A 14,014-nucleotide genomic window follows, 5' to 3' on the forward strand; every position below is an offset into this window, starting at 1 on the left:
GGCTTACGTAATAGAACCATTTTTGGCATTCTCGCCTTTCCCATTCTTTCTATGTGTCCTAAGTATCGGATTCTCTGTGCTTTGATTGCCGTCGTTATTTTTGGTTCATTATATAGTTCTTCAAGTTCCTTATTATTTCTTCTTCTCCATTGACCGTCTATTTTCACGCTTCCATATATTGCTCGTTGTATTTTCCTCTCCCATCTTTCTAAAAGGTCTATTTCTGATTTTTTAAGCACCCATGTTTCACATGCATATGTAGCTGTAGGTCTGATAACTGTTTTGTAGATTCTTATTTTTGTTTTTCTTGACACATCTTTGGATTTCATTAATGGACGCAATGCTCCATACTTTTTGTTTGCTTTTGCTATTCTTGCTTTTATTTCCCCTTCCCCATGTCCCTTTTCATCTACTTTTACACCCAGGTATGTAAATTCTGAAACTCTTTTAAATGCGCATACATTTTCTCCTTCTATCTCCAATGTGAAATTGTCTTCATTTTCTTTATCTGTTTCTCCCATTATCATGTATTTTGTCTTTTCCTTATTTATGAGAAGACCAAAAGGTTTGGCTTGTTTTATTATATTGCTCATTAATTTTGTTAGCTCTTTCTTACTTGTCGATAATAATGTTAGATCATCTGCGAATGCAATACATTGGTGGCCATTTTTAAAAATCGTTTCCTGTGTGCTTATTTTACTTTTCCTGATTATTCCTTCCAGTATTACATTAAAAAGAGTCGTTGATAGTGGGTCTCCTTGTCTTAATCCTTCCTTTGTTTCAAAATTATTTGATTTATGTCCCTTCCATGCTATTTCGTTTGTGGACTTATCCATAGTCATCTTTACCATCCTGACGATTTTGCTTGGTATGCCCATTTCTTTCATTAGTGCGTACATCTGTTGCCGCTTTACCGTATCACAGGCCTGTTTAAAGTCGACGAACAGGACGTATACTGCTATTTTATGTTCGTAGCACGTAGTTTGGATTTCTTTTAACGCAAATATTTGGTCTGTCGTCGACCTATTACTTCTGAATCCTGCCTGATATTCGCCCAATATCTTTTCCGTGTATTGATTCAGCTTTTTTCTTAAGATGTTTGTCAATATTTTGTACACGACTTCTAGCAGCGCGATACCTCTATAATTTTCACATCTCATTTTATCACCTTTTTTATGTATGGGGCATATCCTTGCCCTGGTCCATTCTCCTGGCATTCTTTCTGTTTCCCATATACTTTTTATCAGGCTATGTATCTCCTTGTGTAGTCTTTTTCCTCCTGCCTTTATCATTTCCGCCGATATTTCCGTTATTCCTGGGCTTTTATTGTTTTTTAGCCCTCTTATTTCATTTTCTATTTCTTCCCTCGTAGGTGTTTCTATTACTATATGGTCATCTTCAATTTCCTGGATTGTTCCCCTTTCTTCTTCGTTTTTGTTTAAAAGTTGTGTAAAATAAGTTTGCCAATTTCTCATTATTTCCCCGGGTTCATTTATTAATATTCCTTCCTCATTTTTCATATATGGGTTATGTTTCTGATATCCCCTTTCCATTTTTCTTGTTTCCTGGTAAAAGGATCTTATTTCCTTTTTTTGGAATTTTTCCTCTATCACTTTGAGTTTTTCTTCGTTGTATTTTCTTTTTTTATTTCTGCATGTTCTCTTCATAATTCTCTTCAATTCTCTATATTCTTGTGTGCTAATGTCACTATTATTTCTTAAGTTTTTTATTCTTATTTTTCTAATTTCTTCTGCTATTTTTTGACATTCCTCATCATACCATTCTTTTGCTTCTTGTTTTCTATTACCTTTAATTAATATTTCTTTACTGGTGTTTAAAACTGCTTCTTTTATGCTTTCCCACTTTTCTTCCGGGTCTAGTGTTTCTGGTTCTTCGTTTAGTCTGCTGGTTATTTGTTGTTCGTACTTCTTCTGTGTCATATTATCTTTTAGTATTGCTGTGTTGAATTGTTTTTTGATTTCTTTGTCCCTTTGATTGTCTTTCTTTATATTAGCATTTATTCTATAGGCTGCTCTTACCAAAAAGTGATCTGAGTCACATTCCGCTCCTCTCATACTTTTTATATTTATTATATTATGGGCGTGCTTCTTCTCTATTAATATGTAGTCTATTTGATTTATTGTCCTTTTGTCAGGGGAAATCCACGTTCCTTTATGTATATCTTTTCTGCGTTGGTATGTGCTTTTTATAACCATTTGTCTTTCTGTGGCAAAACCTATAATTCGTTGACCATTATCATTTGATACATCGTGTTTACTGTATTTTCCTGTTATATTTTCATATATATCCTCTTTTCCCACTTTAGCATTGCAGTCTCCCATTACTATTTTGATATCAAATGCTGGTAATCTGTCATATTCTCTCTCTAGTTACTCATAGTATGCATCTTTGTCTTCTTCGGTGGCGTCTTCTATTGGTGCATGTACATTTATTATGCTTATGTTTCGTTGATTCCCTTTTAACCTGATTGTGCACATTCTATCTGATATCGGCTTGAAATTCATCACTCTGGTTTTCCATCTTTTCTGTATGATAAAGCCTGTTCCTAGCAATCTGTTATTCCCCCCACTTTTAAAAAATACTCTATCATCTATTTCTACTATTTCTGTGTCTAATTGTTTTGTTTCTTGTAAAGCTAATATATCTATTTCATATCTTTTTGTTTCTCTAATTAATTCTTTAAGTTTTCCCGTTTCATAAGTGCCTCTTACGTTCCATGTTCCCAAATTAGTTTTCATTTTCTTGTTTTTAATCCCAATCGTCTCCTTGTCCATTGCCGTTGTTGCTACCGTTTCATTTACGTCGTTTAGTTTTTTTGGTTTCTGTTTTGGTTTTCTATTTTTAAGAGTTGTTGCTGATGTTTATTCCATGTCCATACCTCCTCATTTATTTTTATTTTTTGAAATCCTACCTTGACGTTTTTTCCTTCCAATTTAGCCTCTTTTGCCTTCGTTCTGATTTTACCCTGTATCATCCGTTCATTTTTGTCCATGTCGTCATTAATATATATTTCTTTTCCCTTTATGTCTCTCAATTTGCCTTTATTTTTCATAATTTCTTCTTTGTCCGTTGCATTTTCGAGCTCAATCAAGCAGGATTTACTTCCAATTTTTCTTGCGCTTTTTATTTTTGTCTCAACTTTTAGTGCATTGCATAAAAAATCTTGGACGTTATCTTTTGTTATGTTTTGATCGTAGGTATCCATATCTACTCCCTGCAGTATTATATTATTTCGTCTTTTGTCCTTTTCCATTCTGTCTATTTTATTTTCCAATTCTTCCACTTTTTGTTGGGTTTCTCTGTTTTCCTGTTTCAGCTTTTCATTTTCTTGTCTGAGTTCCTTCATTTCCGCTCTGTACTCTTTTTGCTCTTCTCTTAGTTCCCTTATTTCCATTGTGATAATATTTAGGCTCTCCAATATTTTTTCTAGTTGCCTATCATTCCCAGGCGACCGATGTACTTTTTTACTTCTGCTATCGTCTGCCTCATCTTCCGATTCATCTCCTCTTTTTCTTGTCTTTTCGTCCACACTATACTCGTTCTCAGCCATTTTGTACGTAGCGTTAACTGGGCACACCCGTTTCAACCACGAGGAGGTATGCCCAATTATCCACGCACCAAAATTGCTTTTGTTTTTCGGCAGGTGTTTCTATTTTTTTTAAATCCGGCAACACCGCTTGAAATTTGACCAGCGTTCGCCAGTGTTTATAAGCTTATCTGTTAGCTGTTAACCTCACTTTTATTTGTCCGTTTAGTATTTTATACTATTTTTTACCGTTTTTACTTATATTATTCTTGCATTAGGTAGGGCACAGTTTATACCTTACCTTTTTCACTCACTCAGCATTCAATGTTCGCTGCACCACGCGAAAATCGGGTAAAATGCAGGCGAAAATTAAAACACTTTGTTTTCTATCTAATGCCACGTTGCCACAGTTATCAATTTATTCGAAGAGTAAATTATTATTTGATACAAAAATAAAATAAGTAATATTTGACGTTGTTGAGACGTAGGTGTGTTAGTTTTATTGGTGGAAAAACTTTAGTAACCGAATATGAATATTTTTAACGATGTAATATGCAGTTTGATCGAGACGCCTTATTCAAGGCGCCAAAATCAAGAAAGGTCAGAAATTATTGCAATGGGCCGGCCTTTACCAAATTTAACAATTTTATCCACAGATAAGACAAAAGACAATCGACCATTTTCGAGATCGTTTAAAACAATATGGTATGAAAATCATAAATGGCTAAGCGGAAGTTATTTTAAAAATTCACTTTTCTGTTGGCCTTGTCTGTTGCTCTCAAATTTGAAGCAAAATGTTTGGGTGAGTCAGGGATATTCAGATTTGAAAATTTTATCAGCTAGTGTAAAAAAACATGAATCTTCGAAAGAACATTTAAACAATTGCTTAGGTTTAAAACGGCTAGAAAAAAATAAACAAACTATTGACAGTGCTTTAGCTGGACAAATTTCTCTATCTAATAAGATATATAATGAAGAAGTTGAAAAAGATTGAAGAAGTTGAAGAAATTGATGTTACAATTCTGTTAGTAAAACAATAACCTGCATTTCGCGTTTGTGATGAGAGCCATAATTCTTCAAACATGGGTAATTTTAAAGAAATTTTTAATTTAGTAGTTAAACGCGATCAGGAAATCCAGGATCATGTTAAAAAATAGAAGGGGTGTTCACGGGTTTGTCAAAAACAATACAAAATGATTTAATAGATTGCCTTGCCGATTACGTAAAAAATGAAATTTCAACAGAAATTAATGAAAGTCAATTTTTTTCTATACTAGCGGACGATACTACTGATATAACCGAAAAATCACAGTGTACTTTAACAATCCGTTTTGTTAAAAAAGTTGGTCAGGTAACAGAAAGATTTTTAGGGTTTTTTGATGTTAGCGAGAAAAGATCTGCAGACGCTCTATATAGTTTAATTTCAAACGTGCTTGAGCCATATGATTACAAAAATAAATAAATTGCTCAATTTTACGATGGTGCAAGTGTAATGGCTGGCTCTTTAACGGATTACAATCAAAAATTAAAGTAGATGCTCCAAAAGCAATTTTTACACATTGTTGCGCTCATAGATTACATTTAGTATTGCAAGACGGCTCAAAATGTATTACAAATTGTAGGATATTTTTTGTCGCCTACCCGAAGTATATGTGTAGCCTACCCGCATACTGAGGTCGCGAGCCGCCACTGTTCCATACCGAATTCAAATGGGACAACGACTAAATGTTGCGGATAAACATAAAAGGGAAATTTACTGTGGACGCTGTGGCTGAGCTTAGTGTCTGAAGATCCAGATTTTTTAGAAACGTACGGTTTTCTGACGAAAGTTACATTCACCTCAACAGTTACATCAACCGACAAACAAATCTATTCCTTTAGTTTGAACGGCCTGATGCTATTTCAGAAAAATATCTCCACAGTGCTCGAGTAACCATTTGGGTTGCTATGTCTGGTCATGGGATATTGATTCTTATTTTGTTGAAAACGAGAATGAGCAGCCAGTTACTGTCAATCAAGAGCGGTACAGACATAATATTGTGGCACCTTTTTTTCAGAGATTTAAAGACCTTTTGTCGCGCGCGTAATTTTGGAATCCGTAAGCAATGCTTTTGGCAACAAGCCATAAGCCGAAATTTTGCCGCTTCATAAATTTTGCTCCGTGAACATTTTGGTAACAGAATAATCATTTCTGTTCGAACAGATTTCGAGTATCCACCTCATTCGACGGATTTAACACCACTTGATTCCTACATTTGGGTTATGATGAAGAATTCCATATTTCGCTCGGAAAATCCGCTAGAAATTGTTAGAGAACTACGGAGAAGAATAATAACTTATTTTCAACATTTGCGGGAACCACTTTTCTTAAATATGTTTAATGTTCTTCAGAAACGTTATGAAACTTGTTTGCAACGCCATGGTGCACATTTTGAATATATGTATTATAAAAATTAATTTATAAATATTTATATTCGGTACTGTTTATTTTCACGGATACTGTATTTAGCTTTACAACACACAATAATACGTTCACTTTGAAAGTATTCATTTAACTTTGAAAATGCAGAAACTTTAGCGAGACGTTGTAACACTGTTATAATTCTTGTACGCGACTCTGAAAATTTCGGTTACTTTCGGCTGACTTTTTATATTTATCACTGCTATATTTATCGTGTCGTGTGTCGTGTCGAACTTTTAAACTGGTCGACTATTTCAAATGTAATTCCGATACACTATATTAACTGCGTATTTTCCGTTTTTATTTTGCTTATACTGTATACTTTATTGTTTTTCAGGTGGCAGTACTGATGTTAGTTCTTGTCCTTCTCCGACAAGTTCTATTTTAACGGCAAGACTGGCCAACATTTCTCCAATGCCTGATGTTCGAAGAGATTCCACTTTTGGAGCAGAAGATACAGATTTAATTACACTTCCCGTACCGGAAGGTTTCGCAGATAGCCGAAGAGCAAGCCAAGTTCAACAACAAAAGTAAGTAACGTACCTATACAGGGTGTCCAGAAACTCTACCGACAAACGAAGACAGGAGATTTCTCAGATAATTTTAAGATATTTTAACCCAATTCACCTAGTCCGAAAATGTTTCCTAAAGGAGCTCTTTGAAGATGGCGTTTTGTAATTAGTTTTTCTTAAATACCTCCAGAACGCTTTTAGTTAGAAAAACGAAAATTGGTACACATATTTATCTTCCAGATATAAATCGATTCCATCCATGGTGAATTTCTAGTACCAGTCATAGGCGTCCGTTTTGGGTGGGGAAACGGTTATTTTATCGCATAACTTTTGTCTTTAACTTTTAAGCAATTTTGATACTGGATTATTAAATTGTGAGGTACTCTAGTACTAAAAGGTACTCTTGCTTTAAGTCGGTAGGACACACCGTTTTCTATAAAAATCGTTTTGAAAATTTTTCGTTCCTGAATCTGAAAAAAAATTGAAAAATTTTTTCAAAAAAAAACGGTGTATTTTACCAACTTCAAGCAAGAGTAACTTTTAGTACTAGAATACCTCATAATTTAATAATCTAGTGTCAAAGATTCTTAAAAATTAAAGACAAAAAAGGTATGCGATAAAATAACCGTTGACCTACCCAAAACGGACGCATATGACCGGTACTAGAAATTCACAATTAATAAAATCGATTCATCTCTGGAATAGAAATAAATGTACCAATTTTCGTTTTTCTAAAAAACATCTTTTTTATTAAAATTTTTTTTTTGATATCTAAACAACGAAAAATTTTCAAATCGATTTTTCTAGAAAAAGGTGTATCCTATCGACTTAAAGTAAGAGTACCTTTTAGTACTATAATACCTTACATTTTAATAATCCAGACTTAAAAATGCTTAAAAATTTAAAACAAAAAAGTTATACGATAATATAACTGTTGCCCTACCCAAAACGGACGCCTATGACCGGTACTAGAAATTTGCAATTAATGGAATCGATTTATCCCTAGAAGATAAATATGTGTACCAATTTTCGTTCTTCTAAATAGAAGCGTTCTGGAGAAATTTAAGAAAAACTAATTACCAGACGCCATCTTCAAATAGCTCTAGCTCCTTTAAGAAGTATTTTCGGACTAGATGAATTGGGTTAAATTGTCTTAAAATTATCTGAGGAATCTCCTGTCTTGGTTTGTCGGTAGAGTTTCTGGACACCCTGTATAATAAGCAACTAGTCTCAAGTGAGCCGTTGAACAAACGACCTGCAAAATTTTTGTATTATTTACATCGTTGTCCTATCTTCCTCCTTTTTTCTAGAGGTATAATGAACTTTTTTATTTCAAACAGATCACTCTGTATATGATATCCTTAAAACTACTAATACTTAATATTTTTTATATAATATTTCCTATACATACCTAAATGTCATAGCTTCAAAGTTATAGCTAAATTTATTTATTTATAAAATTATCAAATGTGCAAACGGATTTTGAAAATTTCAATATACAGGGTGTTGTTTCAAGGTTACAATTACTTTATATTTTTTTGTTAATCCTGACATGGATTTTTCTTATGATTGCTAAATGGGTCGTTCCGATTTAGTAAATAAGTAGTGATTATTTTTAAAATCTGTATTTATTGATTAAGAGCACACAGTAGCGATCAACAAGTAGCAACAAACGCGGTCCAAGATTGCGAAAGTTCTGCGAACTTTCAAAAGTGAGGCAACAGTGCGTCGGTAATTCGACACTGACAGTGACGTTTATACTATCAAAAACAATAATTTTTATACACATAGGCGCGAAATGTTGCCAAGTCAGTGACGTTCGATATCTTTTTATAAAAAAATCGATTTTTAGTAGTTCCAATGTGACACAAAATCTAGACACGGGATAAAAAATTTAGTTGAAGAAAGTGTATTTTTTTGTCTTTCTTAATGGCGGTACAGGCTCCTTTTTTCAATATCTTATTTAGTTATAGAGTAATTTCCACATACTAACATATTTCTGAAATTGGGCTCTGTACCGCCATTCTTTATTATATTACGAATATGTGTGCCAAATATCTCGACAAAATATTCAAAATTAGAGCCGCAATCTTGGAACGCGTTTGTTGCTATCTGTTTATCGCTACTGTTTGCTCTTAACTTTAATAATTTATTAATAAAAGTTCATAATAGCTGCTTTTTAATGGCAGAGTTCTTAAAAATTTCAATATAATTTCAAAATTAGAGTCATTAAATTGTCTGGCCAAAAAATTTAAGCTAGCCATTCAACTTATTTTTTGTGCTGTTTTCAAAAATGTAAACCGATTTTGAAAATTTTAATATACAGGGTGTTTCAAGGGCACAATGAATTTATAATTTTTTTTAGTTTGGACCTGGATTTTTTTTGTGATTAGTAGTTGGGTGGGTTGGATTCTAAATGAGACGTGTGAGATGTGTACCACATATAAAAAAATATACAAGGTGGTTCTAAAGTTACGGATCCAGAGAGAAATGGGCAAAATCGATCAAACATCCTGTAACTCGGTTATAAAAATCGGTGAGGAAGTAAATAGAGTATATTATTATCTACAACCGCCTCAGTGACCTGTATTTACCATTCAAGTATTTCCGTTTCCAAATGAAACACCCTGTATAATATATTATATAAGTAGGTACAGTTCGTACAATATAGATGCCGTTGCACGTCATTATCTACCTCAGAGATCTAAGTTGGCATTTTTGCCCAATTACAAAAAATTCTTGAATTCATTATAAATAAAATATATCACATAATTATTGCGAAGTGGATTATACAACAAAACAAATTAATATTCAATGTAAATAAATAAAAACATTAGAAATAGAAAACAAGAATTAAGTTATAATCTGAGGTTAAAATAAATAATAAAAACAATGAAATATATTAAAACAAATACTTCTAGTAAAGAATAAAAAGAAATCTGAAGTGTCAAGACCGCAACTGTCAAATAAATTCACACATTCACACAAAAAAATTACACATTCATTATTTGTCAAATAAATGTTACCAATGTATGCCAAAATGTCACCTTTGTTCGATCGCAGTTAGAGTGTAATCCGAACAAGTGTGCTTTATAAAAACGCTTTATATTCCACTTATACAAATTAAATTCAACAAGTTTGGGTATGTTTCTTTAAATTTACATTAATAGAAATCTTCCAATATTATTTCTACTCTTATATAATAAAATATTTCTAGTGGCTGCGGCTGTAATTCCAGTGTACTCAGCTAAACCATTCTAAAAACGAACACACCTACGACTTATATGTTTCATGTTGGTATGTGACGTCACGTGCTATGACGCGGATGACGTGCAACGGTATCTATATTGTACGAACTGTTTATATATAATTTAAACTAAGGTTAGGAGGTTAGTAATAAGTCTTTCATATATTAGATATAAGTTTAGTAATAATAAGATTTTTTCTTGATTTTAATTAACCGTTTGTAGTTTTTGTACATACTTGATTTATTTATTACTATTTTTCTTTGGTTATAGTAGCGGCGAACCAGCAACAGAGAAAATACTAATTGAAACAGCAACAACTTTGATGAAAATGGAAATGGAACAAAACACAATCAAAGAAGAAAAGGAAAAGGAAGAAAAGGAAGAAAAAGAAGAAAGATGTATGCACCAGAAATCGAAACCGGATGTAGTTGAATGTGCTGAAAGAAATGCTGCTGCAGTCGATGACGAAAAAGAATGCAGCAGCATTTTGTCGGCTATGTCTAATGAGGAAGTAAGCATTACGTCTGAGATACTGGACCAAAAATCGTTTATACCGCGCAAAGACAGTGAGGGGGAAGATATGAACGGACATATTTGCCACATTGATTCTCCAGAAACTGACACTTACCATTCCACATCGGATGTGATCCATGGTGAGTCTTTAATGGACGATATTAGTTCCATGTTAGGTGAAGTGTATGGATACGGAATGGATAGTGTTGAGAATACTTACACTGACGACACGACGTTGTTTCCGAGCGATATAGGTAAGGAAGAGAAAATTATTAAGTCATACGCGGAAGGTTAATCATTTCTAAAAAGTAAGGAATCGCAGTTATTTTTAAAATATAATAACAACTTCAAACAGATTTAAAATAGAATTACTATATTAATGAATGCAAACACCGAAAATAATAACAAAGCCTTTTACATTTTTTTGTTGTTCTAAAAGGGGTATCTATCCTCCGTTAAGGCAAAATTTCCTCACTGCCAGAATTCAGTTTTTATAAATTTTTGGCGTTTTATGTGATTAAAAAAATAAGATTCAGCGCAATTTTGGCCCACCATCCCACTACCCCCTCCCTCTTTCACCAAAAATATCATTTTTCATTTTTTTGCGGTAGGTTGCAAGAAATTTAAAGATTTCAAAAAATTCGCGTGCTTAGTTGAAGCTTCTATAAAACTTGTCCATTTTTAATAGACCCGTAGGTTGAGTGTACATCTGTACATAAACCTAACGATGCATTTTTTAGAAAAAAGCGTGTACTTTTTTTTGTAGATGGCTGCAGGTCTAATTTTTTATTTATTTATTTGTGTTTTATATCAAAACATATATTTCTGATTTTGTGCAGATTTTTTCCTAAATTGTGCCACCATCAAAATTACGAACTGTTTTTTTTGTGATTTTGGGGGATTACCTCCATTTTGTAGTTTTTATAAAGGAGTTCTTTAGGATATTCATAAATGGGGCGAACGTCTTTAAGTTCCCCAAAAAGAATGTTTTCTTCAAAGACTCTAAGAATTTTTGCGACTTTTTTGGGGTTAATCATATTTATTTTGCGATCGATACAACCTGAATCAGTTTATTAACTTTGTACCGGGTGTCCCAATAAGAATGGCTCTCGGCCATATCTCAGGAACCGTTTATACTACAGCTTTGGGAAAAAAAATTTTATAACAAAAGTTGCCCCGAGAAAATCCTGGAAATTATTTTCGTAATTGTAAGTCCACCGCTAGAGGGCGTAATTGAATATCAAAAATTAAAAAATCGAAATTTTACAAAATTTGCCTAATGAATGGGCACTGGAAATCCAATCATCGTATTCTTCATACAATTCTGTGCATATTTTATTTCACAAGTTTAAATCTACCTGTGCAAATAAGAGGTGGGGGTGAGTGGGAACCTTGTTATGAAAAAATCGCTGTAAGTCCGGTTCTGGTTAACCGATTTTTATAAACTTGGTCTTGTTGAAAACAGCTCTTTTTTGTCAATGTAATAGTTATAATTTGGAAACAGCCTATTACGTAATATGCCGGCTAGAAGGCGCTATTTATTGTTTTTTAGAAATCTAGTTTTCTTTGGAAAATATTAAATACAAGTATGTATGTTTTCCCTGTATTACAAAATTAGACTAAATTAGCAACAGAATACCGAAAACCTCATGTCGATATCTTTTTTCTATCTCGAGATATCTTAAGAAACGTGTAAATTTTAAAAATAACTGTTGCTGTCATATAAGTGGAAATATATATATATATATATATATATATATATATATATATATATATATATATATATATATATATATATAGTATTTTTACTACAAAAGCGATATTATGTAGGTCAATATTTTTGACGTAAGGGAACTGTCAAAACATTAGAATGTGACTTTTCATTATTGCCATGTTTATAATAAACATGGCAATAATGAAAAGTCACATTCTAATGTTTTGACAGTTCTCTTACGTCAAAAATTTTGACCTACGTAATATCGCCTTTGTAGTAAAAATACTATAGAAGCACGTAGTGTGCTATGAAAAAAACAAAGGAACATTGTCCAGATGTCACCGTATATAATGAATCAAAACAACAATAAAACAAATAACACTATAAAATATAACAAAAAAAGAGTGTGTGTACTTTGTACGCGAGTAAGAAGTTATACTTCTACTATTATGATTTTAACGAAATAAATATATTTTAAACAGTTTAATTTTATTTTTGTTTAAATATTACACTAATTTTAATACTTAAAATAATACCAAAAAAATAGCGTTAATATGTACATTTTTATGAATTGTTGCCTCCGCGCATTTGCTTTTCTCTCGATGAATCGTAGAAAATATAAAAACGTCAGATTTTCTACACAAATTTTTAATTTTTATTTCATTATATTTTAATATCAATTATCCTATTCCCAACTAAGATAAATACATAACTGTTATTGTCACCGGTAAACTAAGTTAAGGAAGTCAAAGTGAAAACAAGTAGTGTGCTATGGAAAAAATAGAACTATTAGAAGTATTAACTTCAAAAAGTCATCATGTGTCAAATTATGTGTCAAATCAGTAAAACATAAAAATTTGTTCATTGATGGTTTGTTGCGGTTTGTTTCTATTAAAATTTATATAAAATTTATACAGAGTGAAATTCAAGATGATTCTTACAAAATTAGAAGCTTTTGACATGATAGCCACATTCTTTGAATGCATAAGAAATGCAACTGTTGCGGCTAGAATGTATGCAATGAAATATCCCCAAAGACGTCACCCCAGTAGTAGAGTTTTTCATATTTTGTTTTGAGTTATTATATACGGTGACATCTGGAAAATGTTTCTTTGTTTTTTTCCAGAGCACACTACTTGCTTCTATATATTTCCACTTATATGACAGCAACAGTTAAGTTTAAAATTTACACGTTTCTTAAGATATCTCGAGATAGAAAAAAGGAATAGACATGAGGTTTTCGGTATTCTGTTGCTAATTTGGTCTAATTTTGTAATACAGGAAAAAAATACATATTTGTATTTAATATTTTCCAAAGAAAACTAGATTTCTAAAAAGAAAATAAATAGCGCCTCCTAACCGGCATATTACGTAATAGGCTGTTTCCAAGTTATAACTATTACATTGACGAAAAAGAGCTGTTTTCAACAAGACCAAGTTTGCAAAAATCGATTAAGCAGAACCAGACTTAGAGCGATTTTTTCATAGCAATGTTCTCACTCACCCCCACCTCTTATTTGCACAGGTAGACTTAAACTTGTGAAATAAAATATGCGCAGAATTTTATGAAGAATACTATAATCGGATTTCCAGTGTCCTTTCATTAGGCAAATTTTGTAAAATTTCGATTTTTTAATTTTTGATATTTAATTACGCCCTCTAGCGGTGGACTTACAATTATGAAAATAATTTCCAGGCTTTTCTCGAGGCAAATTTTGTTATAAATTTTTTTTTCCCAAAGCTGTACTATAAACGGTTCCTGAGATATGGCCGAGCGCCATTCTTATTGGGACACCCGGTACGTCTTATATGTTTAAAAACTAACGACTCATCACACTCCCCCTGCCCCTATCTCCAAAACATCATTTTTTAGTTTTTATTATTATTATTTTTTTCTTTTTCGGTACAAACCTGCAAAAAATGTACACCCATAGTTGATGCTTTTATAAAACTTTTTTATTTTTATAGATTCGCAGGTTGAATGTATACAGAGTGGGCCAAAGAAAACAGTCTACCTCG

General features: G+C 32.5%; 1 protein-coding gene across 1 annotated transcript in view; it reads left to right on the top strand.

Moving 5' to 3' along the window:
- Window positions 1-14,014, top strand: part of LOC126886270 (diacylglycerol kinase eta) — a 144,577-nt gene that overhangs the window by 53,472 nt on the left and 77,091 nt on the right. The window contains exons 6-7 of the mRNA XM_050653140.1: window positions 6,346-6,538; window positions 10,039-10,531. Of these exons, the coding sequence (XP_050509097.1) occupies window positions 6,346-6,538; window positions 10,039-10,531 (686 nt within the window). The remainder of the gene's footprint in view (window positions 1-6,345; window positions 6,539-10,038; window positions 10,532-14,014) is intronic.

Source organism: Diabrotica virgifera, chromosome 6 (assembly GCF_917563875.1).
Source record: "Diabrotica virgifera virgifera chromosome 6, PGI_DIABVI_V3a".
Lineage (NCBI taxonomy): Eukaryota > Metazoa > Arthropoda > Insecta > Coleoptera > Chrysomelidae > Diabrotica > Diabrotica virgifera.